At 46.7% G+C, this 23,587-nt stretch overlaps 1 protein-coding gene across 1 annotated transcript in view; it reads left to right on the top strand.

Moving 5' to 3' along the window:
• Nucleotides 1-23,587, top strand: part of LOC112236016 (zinc finger protein 704) — an 85,177-nt gene that overhangs the window by 1,037 nt on the left and 60,553 nt on the right. The window contains exon 2 of the mRNA XM_042309980.1: nucleotides 11,803-12,038. Within this exon, the coding sequence (XP_042165914.1) occupies nucleotides 11,803-12,038 (236 nt within the window). The remainder of the gene's footprint in view (nucleotides 1-11,802; nucleotides 12,039-23,587) is intronic.

Raw genomic sequence — 23,587 nt, 5'->3', positions numbered from 1 at the left:
AACAGGTGTAGACTTTACAGTGAAACAAGTGTTACACGCATTGTCTGCCGCTGCAACAAGCCATTTCAATGATGGGCAGACAGTAACACAACCAGAATAATCCAGGTGATTTTCTTTCTGTTATGGTGCTGATTGAATGTTAACAATGGACTGTCAACATATTTAGCATCACACACAGGAGGACAAAGGGGTTCCCGTTGAATGATTATGTTAGGGCCAGCGCAGTGTTTACATGACCTATCTAGCGGGTGGGTAGCCGAGGCAAACAACACACGCTCTGAAGCGTTGATGTAATAAACCGGTCCCAGATTGTACACAATAGCAATTCATCAGCATTGACCTGTCATTGCATTGAAATAATAATTTTGTTCAATTGTAGGATAACTCATTTAGAATAAAATAGCATATGTCATATTTTATGCCACGCTGGGTTGGATGTTGTCTTCCTAAATATCAATGTGTTTTTTTCTTGATATGAGAGTAACCTAATTGCCTGCATTTGAAAGTTCCAGCCTGACGGTGTTTTAATGCTTTCACAACAAAGATGGTCTGGTAAGCGGTTGCCTGCCTGGCGGTTCCTTATGACCAACAACTACTAGGAAAACAGCTCCTATTATGAGAAGGGAATGCACGTGGCTGTTGGATAACACTACGTTTTTAAATAATATACTGTGATGCATTGTGATATATTTAAGAGGTGTGATATATTTAAGAGGATAACAAGCAGGATTATTATATCATGTATCTTGTGTTATTGTGAATGTAGCCTATAAATATGTATTTGGGGATTGATCCAAGCATGTTCAGTCACTGGAATGCACAGTGAACGAAACAGGCATATGGATACCAACAAATGCAAGTATTATATCTTCATCTTGGAACGACAGAAATGCAAGATGTCGTAGTGCCTGTATTCATATTAGAGGCAACGATTAGGATTTTTCAACGCTGATACCGATTATTGGAGGACCAAAAAAAGATGATACCGATTAATCGACATATATATATATATATACACACACAGTGGGGAGAACAAGTATTTGATACACTGCCGATTTTGCAGGTTTTCCTACTTACAAAGCATGTAGAGGTCTGTAATTTTGTATCATAGGTACACTTCAACTGTGAGAGACGGAATCTAAAACAAAAATCCAGAAAATCACATTGTATGATTTTAAAGTAATTAATTAGCATTTTATTGCATGACATAAGTATTTGATCACCTACCAACCAGTAAGAATTCCGGCTCTCACAGACCTGTTAGTTTTTCTTTAAGAAGCCCTCCTGTTCTCCACTCATTACCTGTATTAACTGCACCTGTTTGAACTCGTTACCTGTATAAAAGACACCTGTCCACACACTCAATCAAACAGGTCTCCGATCTTGGTCTGGTCTCGAACACAACACTGTCAGTCTCCATAATGTTGATAGACAAGATGTGGAAAGAATCATGGGGCAGAGGCGAGGAGGGCGGAAGGAGGTGTGAGAGATGTGTAACTGAAGATGATCACATCGCCCAGAAAGCAGCTGCTGTAGCAGCCATAGTAACAGAGCGTGGCTCAGAGAAGAATCTGGAGCTCTGGCTAGATGCCCAGAATGTCAAATAATCACCATGCTTTTGGGGAGGAGGGGGATAGCCACTTGTTGACTTGTTGTGAGGGAAGGAGGAGGGCATGGAGGGAGGAGGGGATGGATGGAGGGGATGGAGGGAGGAGGGGGATAGCCACTTGTTGACTTGTTGTGAGGGAAGGAGGAGGGGATGGATGGGGGAGGGGGTGGGAGAATGCCAATTGGATGGATGGAGGGGATGGATGGAGGGGGGGTGGGAGAATGCCAATTGTTCACTTGTTGTTGTGAGAGAAGGAGGAGGGGATGGATGGAGGAGGGATGGATGGGGGGGTGGGAGAATGCCATTGATGGATGTTCACTTGTTGTTGTGAGAGGAGGAGGAGGGTATTGATGGATGGGGGAGGTGGGAGAATGCCACTTGTTGTTGTGAGAGGAGGAGGAGGGTATTGATGGATGGGGGAGGTGGGAGAATGCCACTTGTTGTTGTGAGAGGAGGAGGAGGGTATTGATGGATGGGGGAGGGGGGATGGTGAGAGGAGGAGGAGGGTATTGATGGATGGGGGAGGTGGGAGAATGCCACTTGTTGTTGTGAGAGGAGGAGGAGGGTATTGATGGAGGGGGATGGGGGGGGGAGGTGGGAGAATGCCACTTGTTGTTGTGAGAGGAGGAGGAGGGTATTGATGGATGGGGGGAGGTGGGAGAATGCCACTTGTTGTGAGTTAGAAGGTATGGTGTTGACGACCAAGTGCCATTACGGGTGGAGACAAAGACGTATGACGTTGATTTAATATCAGTCCCTTACTGAAGCTGTCGGGCTGGAAGCTGTCGGGCTGGAGTCACTGACTCTTTGTCCTCTAGCAGTCTGCTCCTCATTGGTCGGTTTGCCACCGTTTGCCTGCATGTCACACGGGGCCAAGTTTACATTAGTTCATGATGGATGCTAATCAGATGCAAGAGAGAGTGAGGCTGGTTCGGTTGACATGTTCCTCTGCCAAAAAACATTCACCAGGCAGTGTAGCCAAGGCAAGGCCTCCCCCTCCTTCCTTTTAGATATGGATCAACACAAGTAGTTTTTGTTTAGAGCGCTGCCAGAGGAGGGCTGTGTTGGTCTTTAGAGATGGACTTATCAGTGTCCTGACTGACTGCTGTGTTTGTGTTGGTCTTTAGAGATGGACTTATCAGTGTCCTGACTGACTGCTGTGTTTGTGTTGGTCTTTAGAGATGGACTTATCAGTGTCCTGACTGACTGCTGTGTTTGTGTTGGTCTTTAGAGATGGACTTATCAGTGTCCTGACTGACTGCTGTGTTTGTGTTGGTCTTTAGAGATGGACTTATCAGTGTCCTGACTGACTGCTGTGTTTGTGTTGGTCTTTAGAGATGGACTTATCAGTGTCCTGACTGACTGCTGTGTTTGTGTTGGTCTTTAGAGATGGACTTATCAGTGTCCTGACTGACTGCTGTGTTTGTGTTGGTCTTTAGAGATGGACTTATCAGTGTCCTGACTGACTGCTGTGTTTGTGTTGGTCCTTAGAGATGGACTTATCAGTGTCCTGACTGACTGATACATTTGTGTTGGTGGCCTATAGAGATGGACTTATCAGTGTCCTGACTGACTGATACATTTGTGTTGGTGGCCTATAGAGATGGACTTATCAGTGTCCTGACTGACTGATACATTTGTGTTGGTGGCCTATAGAGATGGACTTTTCAGTGTCTGACTGTTGTTGCATTTGGGTGTCGTAAGCCGCAGTGATGTGATGGTTCGGGGAATGAGATCAACACAGTTCACTAGGCTACAACACCAGACACATTGAGTGTTTTAAACCACTCAATTACTGCGTAGTTACTGTGGTCCTGATCGTTTCCCCAGATCCGTGTTGTGTTTAGGCTACGGTGGTTCAGCTGTAGTAACATAGCATGTTTATTATACTGTAATAATATTGAATGCTCTGGCTTGCTATGTAAGCAACTATTTCTTTGGTCTTTACCTTGGAGCAAAGCCCTCCATTAGGTACATTGTTGACTGTATGTATGTACACATAGCCTGTCCCTAACTTTATGCATGTACATCTACTGTATTCTACAAATATAGCTGTTTCCAAGATTTAAATCCTCGAATAGCACTGTAGGCCTATGGGCTATTTGATGAAGTTTAATCTGAATACATTTGATAAAATATCTCTGTGTGAACAATACAGCACATGAGTTGAATAAATTAGGATGAAGTCTACCATAACTCCTGAGCTATTGACAATTTATGATGCATAAAATCATCTTTACCTTTGGCCTACTAAAGGGGTGTGTGTGTGTGTGCTTGTTAAATAACTTACATTATTCATCGACTGAATTTAAGAGCAGCAAGCCACAATAACCCCACACTAAACTCTTACGACACATGCAACTCATCTCACACTTTATGGTCGATTTGTCTCGTTCTGCAATTTCCTGTTATGCATGAAATATGATCATTCATATGGTTGTGGAAGGAAGCAATAGAGATTGTTTTGGTTGTAGTCAAATAACTGGTCAGGGTAACAGTTCATCTTTCTCTTAGTAGAGATCATTTATCTTGTTGTGTGACTCAAGTCCTGTTTTCAGAAAGACTTGCTCACCTCGTTGAAGTCTGCTCAGCCAGGTTGTTATAGAGAATAATCCATATTTTATCATTTATAATATTTTATAATTATATATATATATATAACGATTCACTGATAGGCCTACGCATCGTTTGCCAAATCAAATGTTTAAGATGTGACTGCATCAGTCCCCGGACCTCAAACCCATCCAAATGTAGCTACATTAAACGTTACAAATCGCAGATTCACTGAAAAGATTTGCTCATGTTACTTTCTTTCTACCTTCTGAAAATACATCTCATCTTTTGTGACAACTGACACATCCTCCTCTTCAGTGTTGAACTGCATGTAACTGTGTTGACAGTCATTGATCTACAAGTCATTAAGTTTATTGTTATCAATGCGCTGTTGAAAATGGTGTTTTACTGGAATGAAAGTCAGCTAAAAGCTAGCGGAGACACAACTCTGATCTGGCTATAGGCCAGAACGGATCCGCTGAACGGATGGATTTTATTTCCATTGTTCAGGTTCACCATCAGCAATAGTTTTTGTAGTTTTGCTTGAAACAATCAGTGTATATGGTCATTTTAGATATACAGAGCCGGACTACCACATTTGGGGCCCTGGGGCACCGATCTCCAATGTGCAGTTTTATAATGCTATTCTACACATTTTGGTATGAGGCTAAGAGACAATGTTGCAGTTTTAAAGATAATTTTCTTCTTTCTACACAGTTTGTCACGAGGCTGCGAGAATTTCATAACAATGAATGGTAATTTCATAACGAGGACAGCAATCACTTTGCGAGGCGCATGGTCAAAGCAGGAGGAGAAAAGAAGCTCACTTCCAAACGGTCAAAACCATTCGATTTTGAGATGGGGGGGGTGAAATCCATAGTTTTGCTATGTATTCATTGGCTATGTCATAGTTCATTTGTAAATGCTAAATATTGCTACATTACTAGTGCAAACAATTAATCTGCAAAAAAAAGAAGTTCATTAGTGGGTCAGGTGATTTTGAAAACCAAAGTGCGGTAACAAAAAAATAAGTTACATTGCCCCCCTAATTTGATAGTGGTACAGGGGTGGTAGATGCCTAGTCTCCCTTGTGGCTCAGATCAGGTGCCGACATTAGTATACACACCATAGACAGACATTATTTACACACACACACACACACACACACACACACACACACACACACACACACACACACACACACACACACACACACACGGGCTGCAGCAGATTTGAATTTAGATTGAAAATGAATGTGTGTATGCAGCAAATGCCAGTACATCAAATTGTATCGCATTGAAATGAATCTCATCGATTCGCGCTCTAATCAAACCGAATCGCACCGAATCGTTTCAAACTAAAACGTATCGTTCCTGTATCGGATCGGAGCCCACGTATCCAATCGTCTTGAAAGGGGACACATCCCTAATATTTGACCTCCTTAATCTAAGTACATTTGAAACCTGTTCAAAGTTGTATGTGTGTGTGTCTGTGTGTGTTTATATGTGTGTGTGTGTGTGTGTGTGTATGTGTGTGTGCTTTCAATTGACTGGGTGTTGCCTGTAGTTTTCTCCAGTTGAGAGATAATCGTGTTCCAGTGTGTTTTGGAAATGATCTCGATCCCACTGTAAGGCTGTATGGGCGTATTGTCCTTCAACCCTCTGCTGGTGCACTTAGCCATGTGGGCCTCACCTTCTCCTCCTGGCCTCTCCTCCTGGCCTCTCCTTCAACCCTCTGCTGGTGCACTTAGCCATGTGGGCCTCATCTTCTCCTCCTGGCCTCTCCTTCAACCCTCTGCTGGGCACTAGCCATGTGGGCCTCATCTTCTCCTCCTGGCCTCTCCTCCTGGCCTCTCCTTCAACCCTCTGCTGGTGCACTTAGCCATGTGGGCCTCATCTTCTCCTCCTGGCCTCTCCTTCAACCCTCTGCTGGTGCACTTAGCCATATGGGCCTCATCTTCTCCTCCTGGCCTCTCCTCCTGGCCTCTCCTTCAACCCTCTGCTGGTGCACTTAGCCATGTGGGCCTCATCTTCTCCTCCTGGCCTCTCCTCCTGGCCTCTCCTTCAACCCTCTGCTGGTGCACTTAGCCATATGGGCCTCATCTTCTCCTCCTGGCCTCTCCTCCTGGCCTCTCCTTCAACCCTCTGCTGGTGCACTTAGCCATGTGGGCCTCATCTTCTCCTCCTGGCCTCTCCTTCAACCCTCTGCTGGTGCACTTAGCCATGTGGGCCTCATCTTCTCCTCCTGGCCTCTCCTCCTGGCCTCTCCTTCAACCCTCTGCTGGTGCACTTAGCCATGTGGGCCTCATCTTCTCCTCCTGGCCTCTCATCCTGGCCTCTCCTCCTGGCCTCTCCTTCAACCCTCTGCTGGTGCACTTAGCCATATGGGCCTCATCTTCTCCTCCTGGCCTCTCATCCTGGCCTCTCCTCCTGGCCTCTCCTTCAACCCTCTGCTGGTGCACTTAGCCATGTGGGCCTCATCTTCTCCTCCTGGCCTCTCATCCTGGCCTCTCCTCCTGGCCTCTCCTTCAACCCTCTGCTGGTGCACTTAGCCATGTGGGCCTCATCTTCTCCTCCTGGCCTCTCCTCCTGGCCTCTCCTTCAACCCTCTGCTGGTGCACTTAGCCATGTGGGCCTCACCTTCTCCTCCTGGCCTCTCCTTCAGTCCTCTCCTCCTGGCCTCTCCTTCAACCCTCTGCTTGTGCACTTAGCCATGTGGATCTCACCTTCTCCTTCTGTCCTCTCCTGGCCTCTCTTCTTGGCCTCTCTTCTTGGCCTCTCCTCCTGGCCTCTCCTCTGTCCTCTCCTCCTGGCCTCTCCTTCAACCCTCTGCTGGTGCACTTAGCCATGTGGACCACACCCTCTCTTCCTGGTCTCTCTTCCTGGTTTCTCATTCAACCCTCTGGATGGTGTGTGTGTGTGTGTTCAGCGTGCACATCCGGATGGTTGATGTCTTTACTAACAGCTGCATAAAGACAACTGTGTGTGTGTATACACACTATTGCTGTGCCCAGCTGAGTTGTTTAGTAGCAAGTGGAAGTGCTGCATTGTGCTTTGCCTCACATTATTGTTACTGCGGGTAGTTGTTTCCAGAATGTCAAGGGAGATGCTTTCTTATGCAAAAACAAATGCCCTGTCGTCACCACTGGAGCACTAGCCAGTCAGTCAACTGGAGCACTGCACTAGCCAGTCAGTCAACTGGAGCACTGCACTAGCCAGTCAGTCAACTGGAGCACTGCACTAGCCAGTCAGTCAACTAGAGCACTGCACTAGCCAGTCAGTCAACTAGAGCACTGCACTAGCCAGTCAGTCAACTAGAGCACTGCACTAGCCAGTCAGTCAACTAGAGCACTGCACTAGCCAGTCAGTCAACTAGAGCACTGCACTAGCCAGTCAGTCAACTGGAGCACTGCACTAGCCAGTCAGTCAACTGGAGCACTGCACTAGCCAGTCAGTCAACTGGAGCACTGCACTAGCCAGTCAGTCAACTAGAGCACTGCACTAGCCAGTCAGTCAACTGGAGCACTGCACTAGCCAGTCAGTCAACTAGAGCACTGCACTAGCCAGTCAGTCAACTAGAGCACTGCACTAGCCAGTCAGTCAACTATGGCCTATGTCAATCAATCAATCAAATGTATTTATAAAGCCCTTTTTACATCAGCCGATGTCACAAAGTGCTGTACAGAAATCCAGCCTAAAACCCCAAAGAGCAATCAATGCAGATGTAGAAGCACGGTGGCGAGGAAAAACTCCCTGGAAAGGCAGGAACTTAGGAAGAAACCTAGAGGAACCAGGCTCTGAGAGGAACCAGTCCTCTTCTGGCTGTGCCGGGTGGAGATTATAACAGTACATGGCCAAGATGTTCAAATGTTCATAGATGACCAGCAGGGTCAAATAATAATAATCACAGTGGTTGTAGAGGGTGGAACAGGTCAGCACCTCAGGAGTAAATGTCAGTTGGCTTTTCACGGCCGATCATTCAGAGTTAGAGACAGCAGGTGCGGTAGAGAGAGCGAGTCGAAAGCAGCAGGTCCGGGACAAGGTAGCACGTCCGTTGAACAGAAACTGGAGCAGCAGCAGGTGGACTGGGATGGACTGGGGACAGCAAGGAGTCATCAGGCCAGGTAGTCCTGAGGCATGGTCCTAGGGCTCAGGTCCTCCAAGAGAAGAGAGAGAGTTAGAGGGAGCATATTTAGGACACCGGATAAGACAGGATAAATAATCCAGATATGACAGACCAATCCTAGTCCCCCGACACATAAACTATTGCAGCATAGATACTGGAGGCTGAGACAGGAGGAGTCGGGAGACACTGGCCCTGTTCGATGATACCCCCGGACAGGGCCAACCAGGAAGAATATAACCCCACCCACTTTTCCGAAGCACAGCCCCCACACCACTAGAGGGATATCTTCAGAACATCAACTTACTATCCTGAGACAAGGCCGAGTATAGCCCACGAAGATCTCCCCCATGGCACGAACCCGAGGGGGGTGCCAACCCGGACAAGATCATGTCAGTGATTCAACCAACTCAAGTGATGCACCCCTTCTAGGGACGGCATGAAAGAGCACCAGTAAGCCAGTGACTCAGCCCCCATAATAGGGTAAGGGCAGAAAATCCCAGTGGAGAGAGGGGAACCGGCCAGGCAGAGACAGCAAGGGTGGTTCGTCACTCTAGTGCCTTTCTGTTCACCTTCACACCCCTGGGCCAGACTACACTCAATCATAGGACGGGTTGAAGAGATGAGTCTTCAATAAAGATTTAAAGGTCGAGGCCGAGTCTGCGTCTCTCACATGGGTAGGCAGACCATTCCATAAAAATTGAGCAAGCCCATGTAATGCTTTTAGGTTAACAGTAAAACCTTGACATCAGCCCTGGCCTTAACAGGAAGCCAGTGTAGAGAGGCTAGCACTGGAGTAATATGATCACATTTTTTGGTTCTAGTCAGGATTCTAGCAGCCGTGTTTATCACTAACTGAAGTTTATTTAGTGCTTTATCCAGGTAGCTGGAAAGTTGAGCATTGCAGTAGTCTAACCTAGAAGTGACAAAAGCATGGATACATTTTTCTGCATCATTTTTGGACAGAAAGTTTCTGAGTTTTACAATGTTACGTAGATGGAAAAAAGCTGTCCTTGAAACAGTCTTGATATGTTCGTCAAAAGAGAGATCAGGGTCCAGAATAACGCCAAGGTCCTTCACAGTTTTTTTTTTCAGACAACTGTACAACCATCAAAATTGTCAGATCCAACAGAAGACCTCTTTGTTTTTTGGGACCTAGAACTAGCATCTCTGTTTTGTCCAAGTTTAAAAGTTAAGCATTTGCCACCATTCACTTCCTTATGTCTGAAACACAGACTTCCAGGGAGGGCAATTTTGGGGCCTCACCATGTTTCGTCGAAATGTACAGCTGTGTGTCGTCCACATAGCAGTGGAAGTTAACATTATGTTTCCAAATGACATCACCAAGAGGTTAAATATATAGTGAAAACAATAGTGGTCCAAACATGGAACGTTGAGGAACACAGAAACGTACAGTTGATTTGTCAGAGGACAAAACATCCACAGAGATAAACTGATATCTTTCCGACAGATAAGATCTGAACTTGTCTGTGTAGACCGATTTGGGTTTCCAATCTCTCCAAAAGAATGGTGATCGATGGTAACAAAAGCAACACAAGGTCTAGGAGAACGAGGACAGATGTAGAACCTTGGTCTGACGCCATTAAAAGGTCATTTACCACCTTTCACAAGTGCAGTCTCAGTGCTATGATGTGGTCTAAAACCGTTTTTTATACATTGTTTTTCTTGAGAAAGGCAGTGAGTTGCTGTGCAACATCTTTTTCAAAAACTTTTGAGAGGAATGGGAGATTTGATATAGGCCAATAGTTTTTATATTTTCTGGGTCATGGTTTGGCTTTTTCAAGAGTGCCACTGCCACGTTTAGTGAGTTTGGTACACATCCGGTGGATAGGGAGGCATTTTTTATGTTCAACAAAGGAGGGCCAAGCACAGGAAGCAGCTCTTTCAGTTAGAAAAAAATAAAAAAATAAATAAATAATCTGTATCGGCTTTTTTGGTCCTCCAATAATCTGTGGCGGCGTTGAAAAATCATAACCGGTCGACCTCTACTTTCAGTAGTTTAGTTGGAATAGGGTCCCGTGTGCAGCTTGGAAGGTTTAGAGGCCATGACTATTTTCATCAATGTATCAAGAGATATCGTATTAAAAAACTTGAGTTTCTCCTTTGATCATAGGTCCTGGCAGTGTTGTGCAGACTCAGGACTACTGAGCTTTGGAGAAATACGCAGGTTTATGGAAGAGTCATGGTCTTTTCGTTCAAGATGTCAATGAATTTATCACTGCCGAAGTGAAAGCCGTCCTCTCTTGGGGAATGCTGCTTTTTAGTTAGCTTTGCGACAGAATCTAAAATACATTTTTTTCTTATTCTCCTCAATTAAGTTGGAAAAATAGGATGATCGAGCAGCAGTGAGGGCTCTTCAATACTGCACTGTACTGTCTTTCCATGCTAATTGGAAGACTTCAAGTTTGGTGTAGCGTTCCAATTTTCTGGAAGCTTGCTTCAGGGCTCGGTATTTTCTGTACACCAGGGAGCTAGTTTCTTAGGACAAATGTTTTATGTTTTTAGTGGTGTGACTACATCTAGGGTATTACGCAATGTTAAATTGAGTTCCTCAGTTAGGTGGTTAACTGATTTTTGTACTCTGATGTCCTTGGGTAGGTGAAGGGAGTCTGGAAGGGCATCTAGGAATCTTTGGGTTGTCCGAGAATTTATAGCACGGCTTTTGATGATCCTTGGTTGGGGTCTGAACAGATTATTTGTTGCGATTGCAAACTTAATAAAATGGTGGTCCGATAGTCCAGGATTATGAGGAAATCATTAAGATCCACAACATTTATTCCATGGGACAAAACTAGGTCCAGAGTATGACTGTGGCAGTGAGTAGGTCCGGAGACATGTTGGACAAAACCCACTGAGGCGATGATGGCTCCGAAAGCCTTTTGGAGTGGTTCTGTGGACTTTTCCATGTGAATATTAAAGTCACAATTGTTTTGATATCTACCATGACTACAAGGTCTGATAGGAAGTCAGGGAACTCGGTGAGGAACGCTGTATACGACCCAGGAGGCCTGTAAACAGTGCCTATGAAAGTGATTGAGTAGGCTGCATAGATTTCATGACTAGAAGCTCAAAAGACGAAAATGCAGTCATCTTTTAAAATAAATTGAAATTTGCTAGCGTATATGTTAGCAACACCTCTGCCTTTGCGGGATGTGCGGGTGATGTCTGTGGAAGCACAAAAAATAAATCCCACATTTTAAAAGTGAAAGACTCATTAACGTACATCCTGTTGTCAGCTCAACACTAGCAACACTACAAACTGTCTGGAAGCGTGAGTATTAGCTAGAATGAGTGTGTGTGCACTGCATTGTGGTTAAGGCTGTACCAAATGGCACATATGCCTATCCAACGAAAAGCAGGGACTGGGTGGTTAAAATGTCAGGTGATCTTTACAATACAAATCACCTTACATTTTTAGCCTCCCAGAGTCCCAGTCTACTGTCAGCCTACTGTACATGTCTCTGTAGTAACCCAGTCATACCTGTATCCCTCTGCAGCAGAGCGTCTGGAACGGCCGGGGGAACGGGGCTCCTCTGCAGAGCCAGACCATGGAGGCCCAGAAGGGGGAGGCCAACTCCCTGAGCCCAGAGGCGTTGAAGGGGGAGCGGGGAGCAGACGGTAGGAGGACGGGGCGCCCCCTTGAGGGTCCAGAGAGGGACCACACCCGCTCTGTCTCCCTGCTGGAGCAGAAACGCAAGGTGGTGTCATCCAGCATCGATGTGCCCAAAGTCAGGTAAGACAGACTGTGTGTGGTGGATGGATAGGGTGTGTGTGTGTGTGTGTGTGTGTGTGTGTGTGTGTGTGTGTGTGTGTGTGTGTGTGTGTGTGTGTGTGTGTGTGTGTGTGTGTGTGTGTGTGTCTCTCTCTCTCTGGGTGTTAGGTGGTGTCAAGCATGAGGCAGTCACATTAGCACCTATAATGATCACAGGGAAAGAGGGAAGGAGATAGAGAGAGAGGGAGGGAGATGGAGGGAGAGATGGACATGGCTTTAGCCGTATGCAGCCCTTAGTGCAGAACGGGATGGAGGGAGTCTATTGGATGGATGACCCAGGTCAAGAGTTCAGAGGTCAGCATTATCATTATCTTCCATTCCTGTCACTGTCCCTTACTGGATGACCCTCAGAACACAGGGACCCTCAGAACACAGGGACCCTCAGAACACAGGGACCCTCAGAACACAGGGACCCTCAGAACACAGGGTCCCTCAGAACACAGGGACCCTCAGAACACAGGGTCCCTCAGAACACAGGGACCCTCAGAACACAGGGACCCTCAGAACACAGGGTCCCTCAGAACACAGGGTCCCTCAGAACACAGGGTCCCTCAGAACACAGGGTCCCTCAGAACACAGGGACCCTCAGAACACAGGGACCCTCAGAACATAGGGACCCTCAGAACACAGGGTCCCTCAGAACACAGGGTCCCTCAGAACACAGGGTCCCTCAGAACACAGGGTCCCTCAGAACACAGGGACCCTCAGAACACATGAATTAGCATAACCACGACCGCTAAATAGCTAGCCATTTCACTGTGTGTGTGTGTGTGTGTGTGTGTGTCGTTGGGTGCGCAAGTTCAACTTCTTTCTACCTGTAGTCAGGGAGTATTGTAAGATTGGTGTTTGATTGATTGCAGTCATTCGTCAAGGATGTTTGGTTTGAGGTCATTACCCAGCAATTGTTGGTTTGAGGTCATTACCCAGGGATCTTTGGTTTGAGGTCATTCCCCAGGGATCTTTGGTTTGAGGTCATTACCCAGGGATCTTTGGTCTGAGGTCATTACCCAGGGATCTTTGGTTTGAGGTCATTACCCAGGGATCTTTGGTTTGAGGTCATTACCCAGGGATCTTTGGTTTGAGGTCATTCCCCAGGGATCTTTGGTTTGAGGTCATTCCCCAGGGATCTTTGGTTTGAGGTCATTACCCAAGGATCTTTGGTTTGAGGTCATTACCCAGGGATCTTTGGTTTGAGGTCATTACCCAGGGATCTTTGGTTTGAGGTCATTACCCAGGGATCTTTGGTTTGAGGTCATTACCCAGGGATCTTTGGTTTGAGGTCATTACCCAGGGATCTTTGGTTTGAGGTCATTACCCAGGGATCTTTGGTTTGAGGTCATTACCCAGGGATCTTTGGTTTGAGGTCATTACCCAGGGATCTTTGGTTTGAGGTCATTACCCAGGGATCTTTGGTTTGAGGTCATTACCCAGGGATCTTTGGTTTGAGGTCATTACCCAGGGATCTTTGGTTTGAGGTCATTACCCAGGGATCTTTGGTTTGAGGTCATTACCCAGGGATCTTTGGTTTGAGGTCATTACCCAGGGATCTTTGGTTTGAGGTCATTACCCAGGGATCTTTGGTTTGAGGTCATTACCCAGGGATCTTTGGTTTGAGGTCATTACCCAGGGATCTTTGGTTTGAGGTCATTACCCAGGGATCTTTGGTTTGAGGTCATTACCCAGGGATCTTTGGTTTGAGGTCATTACCCAGGGATCTTTGGTTTGAGGTCATTACCCAGGGATCTTTGGTTTGAGGTCATTACCCAGGGATCTTTGGTCTGAGGTCATTACCCAGGGATCTTTGGTTTGAGGTCATTACCCAGGGATCTTTGGTTTGAGGTCATTACCCAGGGATCTTTGGTTTGAGGTCATTACCCAGGGATCTTTGGTCTGAGGTCATTACCCAGGGATCTTTGGTTTGAGGTCATTACCCAGGGATCTTTGGTTTGAGGTCATTACCCAGGGATCTTTGGTTTGAGGTCATTACCCAGGGATCTTTGGTCTGAGGTCATTACCCAGGGATCTTTGGTTTGAGGTCATTACCCAGGGATCTTTGGTCTGAGGTCATTACCCAGGGATCTTTGGTTTGAGGTCATTACCCAGGGATCTTTGGTCTGAGGTCATTACCCAGGGATCTTTGGTTTGAGGTCATTACCCAGGGATCTTTGGTTTGAGGTCATTACCCAGGGATCTTTGGTTTGAGGTCATTACCCAGGGATCTTTGGTTTGAGGTCATTACCCAGGGATCTGTTAAACTATACAATACGTCACCTTTAAAGGGCTTTCACAGGAATCTGCATATGGCTTTAATGTGTACAATCATGTAGGCCTTACACTGTAGTGATTCAATACACATACTGTACATCAAATAGATTCATAATGCACTGCAGCATTAAAGCTATTTAATAATGTTATCCTCATCCTCAGCCCAAGGATTGTAGCTATATAGATGATCAGTATTGTAAATTGCCATGTTTGTACCACATTGATTTCACAAGCAGTTTATTTATTTTTTTAAATTCAAAAGGAACTCGCACATCTGAGCAATCTGTTTGCAGGTGGATGGTAACAGTTGAACAAGATGAAGGAAAAAGGAACCCGCACACTGCTCTTGACAGTATCACTGATATTTAATAAGCTTCACGTATCGGTCTCACGGCCTTCGTCAGAGCTTTTGTGAATTTTTCAAGCGGTTTATTGAATTCATATGCTTTATGTTGGCAGGACTGTATCTGTAGGTTATAAGATCACGAGCCCATCTCGTCTAGATGTAGATTATAAAGACATTGAGTCCTGAGAGGTGACTTACCAACCATGGATATGTGTAAAATAAGCATTACATTCTGCTTAAGAACAATAAACATCGTACCCCCTCCCCCGCTGAGAGAACGAGGTTACTCGATGACGGTCCTTCTGGTGGTGGTGGTGGGGAGGTGAAAGGTCATCAGATTGTTTCTACTCCCGCAGATTTATGCCCATTGTTTGAAATAAATTAAAGTGTTTATTGCACAAGTGAGCCCATAGGTTACTCAGCAAGCATGCTCATTGGCTGAAGTTAATAGGTGAATAACATTCCTCACGCTTTCTAATGGTAGAGGAGGAGGAGAGACGTGACGCTATGCTGATGAGGTAACATCATGACACTACCCTATAAATACCTGCTATGCTAATGAGGTAACATGTCACTACCCTATAAATACCTGCTATGCTGATGAGGTAACATCATGACACTACCCTATAAATACCTGCTATGCTAATGAGGTAACATGTCACTACCCTATAAATACCTGCTATGCTAATGAGGTAACATGTCACTACCCTATAAATACCTGCTATGCTAATGAGGTAACATGTCACTACCCTATAAATACCTGCTATGCTAATGAGGTAACATGTCACTACCCTATAAATACCTGCTATGCTGATGAGGTAACATCATGACACTACCCTATAAATACCTGCTATGCTAATGAGGTAACATGTCACTACCCTATAAATACCTGCTATGCTGATGAGGTAACATCATGACACTACCCTATAAATACCTGCTATGCTAATGAGGTAACATTATAATGACTACCCTATAAATACCTGCTGTGCTGATGAGGTAACATTATAAGGACTACCCTATAAATACCTGCTGTGCTGATGAGGTAACATTATAATGACTACCCTATAAATACCTGCTATGCTGATGAGGTAACATTATAATGACTACCCTATAAATACCTGCTATGCTGATGATGTAACATTATAATGACTACCCTATAAATCAAGAGGGCCACCATTGTTCCTGTTCCCAAGAAAGCTAAGGTAACTGAGCTAAACGACTACCGCCCCGTAGCACTCACATCCGTCATCATGAAGTGCTTTGAGAGACTAGTCAAGGACCATATCACCTCCACCCTACCTGACACCCTTGACCCACTCCAATTTGCTTACCGCCCAAATAGGTCCACAGACGATGCAATCTCAACCACACTGCACACTGCCCTAACCCATCTGGACAAGAGGAATACCTATGTGAGAATGCTGTTCATCGACTCGACTACAGCTCGGCATTCAACACCATAGTACCCTCCAAGCTCGTCATCAAGCTCGAGACCCTGGGTCTCGACCCCGCCCTGTGCAACTGGGTACTGGACTTCCTGACGGGCCGCCCCAGGTGGTGAGGGTAGGCAACAACATCTCCTCCCCGCTGATCCTCAACACTGGGGCCCCACAAGGGTGCGTTCTGAGCCCTCTCCTGTACTCCCTGTTCACCCACGACTGCGTGGCCATGCACGCCTCCAACTCAATCATCAAGTTTGCGGACGACACAACAGTGGTAGGCTTGATTACCAACAACGACGAGACGGCCTACAGGGAGGAGGTGAGGGCCCTCGGAGTGTGGTGTCAGGAAAATAACCTCACACTCAACGTCAACAAAACTAAGGAGATGATTGTGGACTTCAGGAAACAGCAGAGGGACACACCCCCCCATCCACATCGATGGAACAGTAGTGGAGAGGGTAGCAAGTTTTAAGTTCCTCGGCATACACATCACAGACAAACTGAATTGGTCCACTCACACAGACAGCATCGTGAGGAAGGCGCAGCAGCGCCTCTTCAACCTCAGGAGGCTGAAGAAATTCGGCTTGTCACCAAAAGCACTCACAAACTTCTACAGATGCACAATCGAGAGCATCCTGGCGGGCTGTATCACCGCCTGGTATGGCAACTGCACCCTCAACCGTAAGGCTCTCCAGAGGGTAGTGAGGTCTGCATAACGCATCACCGGGGCAAACTACCTGCCCTCCAGGACACCTACACCACCCGATGCTACAGGAAGGCCATAAAGATCATCAAGGACATCAACCACCCGAGCCACTGCCTGTTCACCCCGCTGCCATCCAGAAGGCGAGGTCAGTACAGGTGCATCAAAGCTGGGACCGAGAGACTGAAAAACAGCTTCTATCTCAAGGCCATCAGACTGTTAAACAGCCACCACTAACATTGAGTGGCTACTGCCAACACACTGTCAATGACACTGACTCTACTCCAGCCACTTTAATCATGGGAATCGATGGGAAATGATGTAAATATATCGCCACTTTAAACAATGCTACCTTATATAATGTTACTTACCCTACATTGTTCATCTCATATGCATACGTTGATACTGTACTCTATATCATCGACTGCATCCTTATGTAATACATGTATCACTAGCCACTTTAACTATGCCACTTGGTTTACATACTTATCTCACATGTATATACTGTACTCGATATCATCTACTGTATCTTGCCTTTGCTGCTCTGTACCATCACTCATTCATATATCCTTATGTACATATTCTTTATCCCCTTACACTGTGTATGACAGTAGTTTTTTTTGGAATTGTTAGTTAGATTACTTGCTCGTTATTACTGCATTGTCGGAACTAGAAGCACAAGCATTTCGCTACACTCGCATTAACATCTGCTAACCACGTGTATGTGACAAATAAAATTTGATTTGATTTGATTTAAATACCTGCTATGCTGATGAGGTAACATTATAATGACTACCCTATAAATACCTGCTGTGCTGATGAGGTAACATTATAATCACTACCCTATAAATACCTGCTATGCTGATGAGGTAACATTATAATGACTACCCTATAAATACCTGCTATGCTGATGATGTAACATTATAATGACTACCCTATAAATACCTGCTATGCTGATGAGGTAACATGTCACTACCCTATAAATACCTGCTATGCTAATGAGGTAACATCATGACACTACCCTATAAATACCTGCTATGCTGATGAGGTAACATTATAATGACTACCCTATAAATACCTGCTATGCTGATGAGGTAACATTATAATGACTACCCTATAAATACCTGCTATGCTGATGAGGTAACATTATAATGACTACCCTATAAATACCTGCTATGCTAATGAGGTAACATTATAATGACTACCCTATAAATACCTGCTATGCTAATGAGGTAACATTATAATGACTACCCTATAAATACCTGCTGTGCTGATGAGGTAACATTATAATGACTACCCTATAAATACCTGCTATGCTGATGAGGTAACATTATAATGACTACCCTATAAATACCTGCTGTGCTAATGAGGTAACATTATAATGACTACCCTATAAATACCTGCTATGCTGATGAGGTAAGATGGGAAGCGATGTGAGTTATAGTGGGTTTAGTAAAATGAATTAAAAGTGACGAGCCATTCAGACCAGCCTTCCTGAGTTTAACGTTGGTAAACAACATTCTAGTGTTATTGTCCATGTGTGGTCTGCATAAATGGCCTTTTCTCAGCTCCAACTGCTACTCCAGAGCAATTCAACTTTATAAGTGTGTTTTCATTTTAAATAAAGGAAAGATTCAATGTAAAACACTGGTCAGATATAAAATATCCCAGTGTTACCGAGCCTCTACGCGAGGCATTATTTCTCCTTTAGACAGTAGATGGCTAACATCCATTTAGTGCTCTTTGTAAAACTACAATACACACACACACACACACACACATACAGCTTTATTTCAATATTTGTTAATTGATGGATTATTGATTTGGCTTTCACATTACTTGTCTCTTTTAAACCATTAAAGTGAATATATCTCTGTTAGGATCGACTGTATTTTGATGGATAAACCAAGGTAGGTCTTCATTACACCTGCATCATCATACTAGGAACAGTGATCATATTGATATATTTATTGGCATCACTGGATGGCTCATTGATCACCTCCATCCCTCTGTGTCTCTTCACCTCCATCCCTATGTGTCTCTTCACCTCCATCCCTCTGTGTCTCTTCACCTCCATCCCTCTGTGTCTCTTCACCTCCATCCCTCTGTGTCTCTTCACCTCCATCCCTCTGTGTCTCTTCACCTCCATCCCTCTGTGTCTCTTCACCTCCATCCCTCTGTCTCTCTTCACCTCCATCCCTCTGTGTCTCTTCACCTCCATCCCTCTGTCTCTCTTCACCTCCATCCCTCTGTGTCTCTTCACCTCCATCCCTCTCTGTCTCTTCACCTCCATCCCTCTGTGTCTCTTCACCTCCATCCCTCTGTGTCTCTTCACCTCCATCCCTCTGTGTCTCTTCACCTCCATCCCTCTGTGTCTCTTCACCTCCATCCCTCTGTGTCTCTTCACCTCCATCCCTCTGTGTCTCTTCACCTCCATCCCTCTGTGTCTCTTCACCTCCATCCCTCTGTGTCTCTTCACCTCCATCCCTCTGTCTCTTCACCTCCATCCCTCTGTGTCTCTTCACCTCCATCCCTCTTCACCTCCATCCCTCTGTCTCTTCACCTCCATCCCTCTGTCTCTTCACCTCCATCCCTATGTGTCTCTTCACCTCCATCCCTCTTCACCTCCATCCCTCTGTGTCTCTTCACCTCCATCCCTCTGTGTCTCTTCACCTCCATCCCTCTGTGTCTCTTCACCTCCATCCCTCTGTCTCTTCACCTCCATCCCTCTGTCTCTTCACCTCCATCCCTCTGTCTCTTCACCTCCATCCCTCTGTCTCTTCACCTCCATCCCTCTGTGTCTCTTCACCTCCATCCCTCTGTCTCTTCACCTCCATCCCTCTGTGTCTCTTCACCTCCATCCCTCTGTGTCTCTTCACCTCCATCCCCCTGTCTCTTCACCTCCATCCCTCTGTCTCTTCACCTCCATCCCTCTGTCTCTTCACCTCCATCCCTCTGTCTCTTCACCTCCATCCCTCTGTCTCTTCACCTCCATCCCTCTGTCTCTTCACCTCCATCCCTCTGTCTCTTCACCTCCATCCCTCTGTGTCTCTTCAGCTCCATCCCTCTGTGTCTCTTCACCTCCATCCCTCTGTGTCTCTTCACCTCCATCCCTCTGTCTCTTCACCTCCATCCCTCTGTGTCTCTTCACCTCCATCCCTCTGTGTCTCTTCACCTCCATCCCTCTGTCTCTTCACCTCCATCCCTCTGTGTCTCTTCACCTCCATCCCTCTGTCTCTTCACCTCCATCCCTCTGTGTCTCTTCACCTCCATCCCTATGTGTCTCTTCACCTCCATCCCTCTGTGTCTCTTCACCTCCATCCCTCTGTGTCTCTTCACCTCCATCCCTCTGTCTCTTCACCTCCATCCCTCTGTGTCTCTTCACCTCCATCCCTCTGTGTCTCTTCACCTCCATCCCTCTGTGTCTCTTCACCTCCATCCCTCTGTGTCTCTTCACCTCCATCCCTCTGTGTCTCTTCACCTCCATCCCTCTGTCTCTTCACCTCCATCCCTCTGTGTCTCTTCACCTCCATCCCTATGTGTCTCTTCACCTCCATCCCTCTGTGTCTCTTCAGCTCCATCCCTCTGTGTCTCTTCACCTCCATCCCTCTTCACCTCCATCCCTCTGTCTCTTCACCTCCATCCCTATGTGTCTCTTCACCTCCATCCCTCTGTGTCTCTTCACCTCCATCCCTATGTGTCTCTTCACCTCCATCCCTCTGTGTCTCTTCACCTCCATCCCTCTGTCTCTTCACCTCCATCCCTCTTCACCTCCATCCCTCTGTGTCTCTTCACCTCCATCCCTCTGTCTCTTCACCTCCATCCCTCTGTGTCTCTTCACCTCCATCCCTCTGTCTCTTCACCTCCATCCCTCTGTGTCTCTTCACCTCCATCCCTCTGTGTCTCTTCACCTCCATCCCTCTTCACCTCCATCCCTATGTGTCTCTTCACCTCCATCCCTCTTCACCTCCATCCCTCTGTGTCTCTTCACCTCCATCCCTCTTCACCTCCATCCCTCTGTGTCTCTTCACCTCCATCCCTATGTGTCTCTTCACCTCCATCCCTCTTCACCTCCATCCCTATGTGTCTCTTCACCTCCATCCCTCTTCACCTCCATCCCTCTGTGTCTCTTCACCTCCATCCCTCTGTGTCTCTTCACCTCCATCCCTCTGTGTCTCTTCACCTCCATCCCTCTTCACCTCCATCCTTCTGTGTCTCTTCACCTCCATCCTTCTGGTCTTCACCTCCATCCCTCTGTCTCTTCACCTCCATCCCTCTGTGTCTCTTCACCTCCATCCCTATGTGTCTCTTCACCTCCATCCCTCTTCACCTCCATCCCTCTGTGTCTCTTCACCTCCATCCCTCTTCACCTCCATCCCTCTGTGTCTCTTCACCTCCATCCCTCTGTGTCTCTTCACCTCCATCCCTCTTCACCTCCATCCCTCTGTGTCTCTTCACCTCCATCCCTCTTCACCTCCATCCCTCTGTCTCTTCACCTCCATCCCTCTGTGTCTCTTCACCTCCATCCCTCTGTGTCTCTTCAGCTCCATCCCTCTGTGTCTCTTCACCTCCATCCTCTTCACCTCCATCCCTCTGTCTCTTCACCTCCATCCCTCTGTGTCTCTTCACCTCCATCCCTCTTCACCTCCATCCCTCTGTGTCTCTTCACCTCCATCCCTCTGTGTCTCTTCACCTCCATCCCTCTGTGTCTCTTCACCTCCATCCCTCTTCACCTCCATCCCTCTGTGTCTCTTCACCTCCATCCCTCTGTGTCTCTTCACCTCCATCCCTCTGTGTCTCTTCACCTCCATCCCTCTGTGTCTCTTCACTTCCATCCCTCTGTCTCTTCACCTCCATCCCTCTGTGTCTCTTCACCTCCATCCCTCTGTGTCTCTTCACCTCCATCCCTCTGTGTCTCTTCACCTCCATCCCTCTGTGTCTCTTCACCTCCATCCCTCTGTGTCTCTTCACCTCCATCCCTCTGTGTCTCTTCACCTCCATCCCTCTGTGTCTCTTCACCTCCATCCCTCTGTGTCTCTTCACCTCCATCCCTCTGTGTCTCTTCACCTCCATCCCTCTGTCTCTTCACCTCATCCCTCTCTGTCTCTTCACCTCCATCCCTCTTCACCTGCATCCCTCTGTCTCTTCACCTCCATCCCTCTGTGTCTCTTCACCTCCATCCCTCTGTGTCTCTTCACCTCCATCCCTCTGTGTCTCTTCACCTCCATCCCTCTGTCTCTTCACCTCATCCCTCTCTGTCTCTTCACCTCCATCCCTCTTCACCTCCATCCCTCTGTCTCTTCACCTCATCCCTCTCTGTCTCTTCACCTCCATCCCTCTTCACCTCCATCCCTCTGTCTCTTCACCTCCATCCCTCTTCACCTCCATCCCTCTGTCTCTTCACCTCCATCCCTCTTCACCTCCATCCCTCTGTCTCTTCACCCTATCCCTCTCTGTCTCTTCACCTCCATCCCTCTTCACCTCCATCCCTCTGTCTCTTCACCTCCATCCCTCTTCACCTCCATCCCTCTGTCTCTTCACCTCCATCCCTCTTCACCTCTATCCCTCTGTCTCTTCACCTCATCCCTCTCTGTCTCTTCACCTCCATCCCTCTTCACCTCCATCCCTCTGTCTCTTCACCTCCATCCCTCTGTGTCTCTTCACCTCCATCCCTCTGTGTCTCTTCACCTCATCCCTCTCTGTCTCTTCACCTCCATCCCTCTCTGTCTCTTCACCTCCATCCCTCTGTGTCTCTTCAGCTCCATCCCTCTCTGTCTCTTCACCTCCATCCCTCTCTGTCTCTTCACCTCCATCCCTCTGTGTCTCTTCAGCTCCATCCCTCTTCACCTCCATCCCTCTGTGTCTCTTCACCTCCATCCCTCTTCACCTCCATCCCTCTGTCTCTTCACCTCCATCCCTCTGTGTCTCTTCACCTCCATCCCTCTGTGTCTCTTCACCTCCATCCCTCTGTGTCTCTTCACCTCCATCCCTCTTCACCTCCATCCCTCTGTCTCTTCACCTCCATCCCTCTGTGTCTCTTCACCTCCATCCCTCTTCACCTCCATCCCTCTGTCTCTTCACCTCATCCCTCTCTGTCTCTTCACCTCCATCCCTCTGTGTCTCTTCAGCTCCATCCCTCTTCACCTCCATCCCTATGTGTCTCTTCACCTCCATCCCTCTGTGTCTCTTCACCTCCATCCCTCTCTGTCTCTTCACCTCCATCCCTCTGTGTCTCTTCACCTCCATCCCTCTGTGTCTCTTCACCTCCATCCCTCTGCACCAATACACACAAGGAGAGGAGAAAATGTGCGTAAGAAATTAAATAATAATAATTGCTATTCAACGGTTATTATGGAGACCGTGGTCATTTGGCTGGTCAAATACCGTCCTCGTCACAGCCCTAATGCCATTAGAGGAACAGTGAGAGCAGAATCTGCTCTAGTAGCCCGGCCCAGATGTCCTTGAACAGTCAAGAGGCCTCTGCATCCGCAATCTCCATCTTTGTTCCAGTCAGAATTTGCCACGCAACGTTTTGGGTGGACTCTAATGGATAATGTGGCTACCTCATGCTGCTTGAAACCTTCAATGTAGCCATCTTTGTCTCTGTGCTATGCTTTCCCTCTTCCCACAATGCACATGTTGTATTTCATTTTTCAAAAGTCTCAAATGCAAACCGATATCTACAGATGAAATGTAAAGTGTCTGTAGTGGATTGGCCAGTTGTGAAACGTCAATACTTCTAGTCTCCTGTATT

The sequence above is a fragment of the Oncorhynchus tshawytscha genome, linkage group LG31 (assembly GCF_018296145.1).
Source record: "Oncorhynchus tshawytscha isolate Ot180627B linkage group LG31, Otsh_v2.0, whole genome shotgun sequence".
NCBI classification, from domain to species: domain Eukaryota; kingdom Metazoa; phylum Chordata; class Actinopteri; order Salmoniformes; family Salmonidae; genus Oncorhynchus; species Oncorhynchus tshawytscha.
This window is presented reverse-complemented; position numbering and strand designations above follow the sequence as displayed.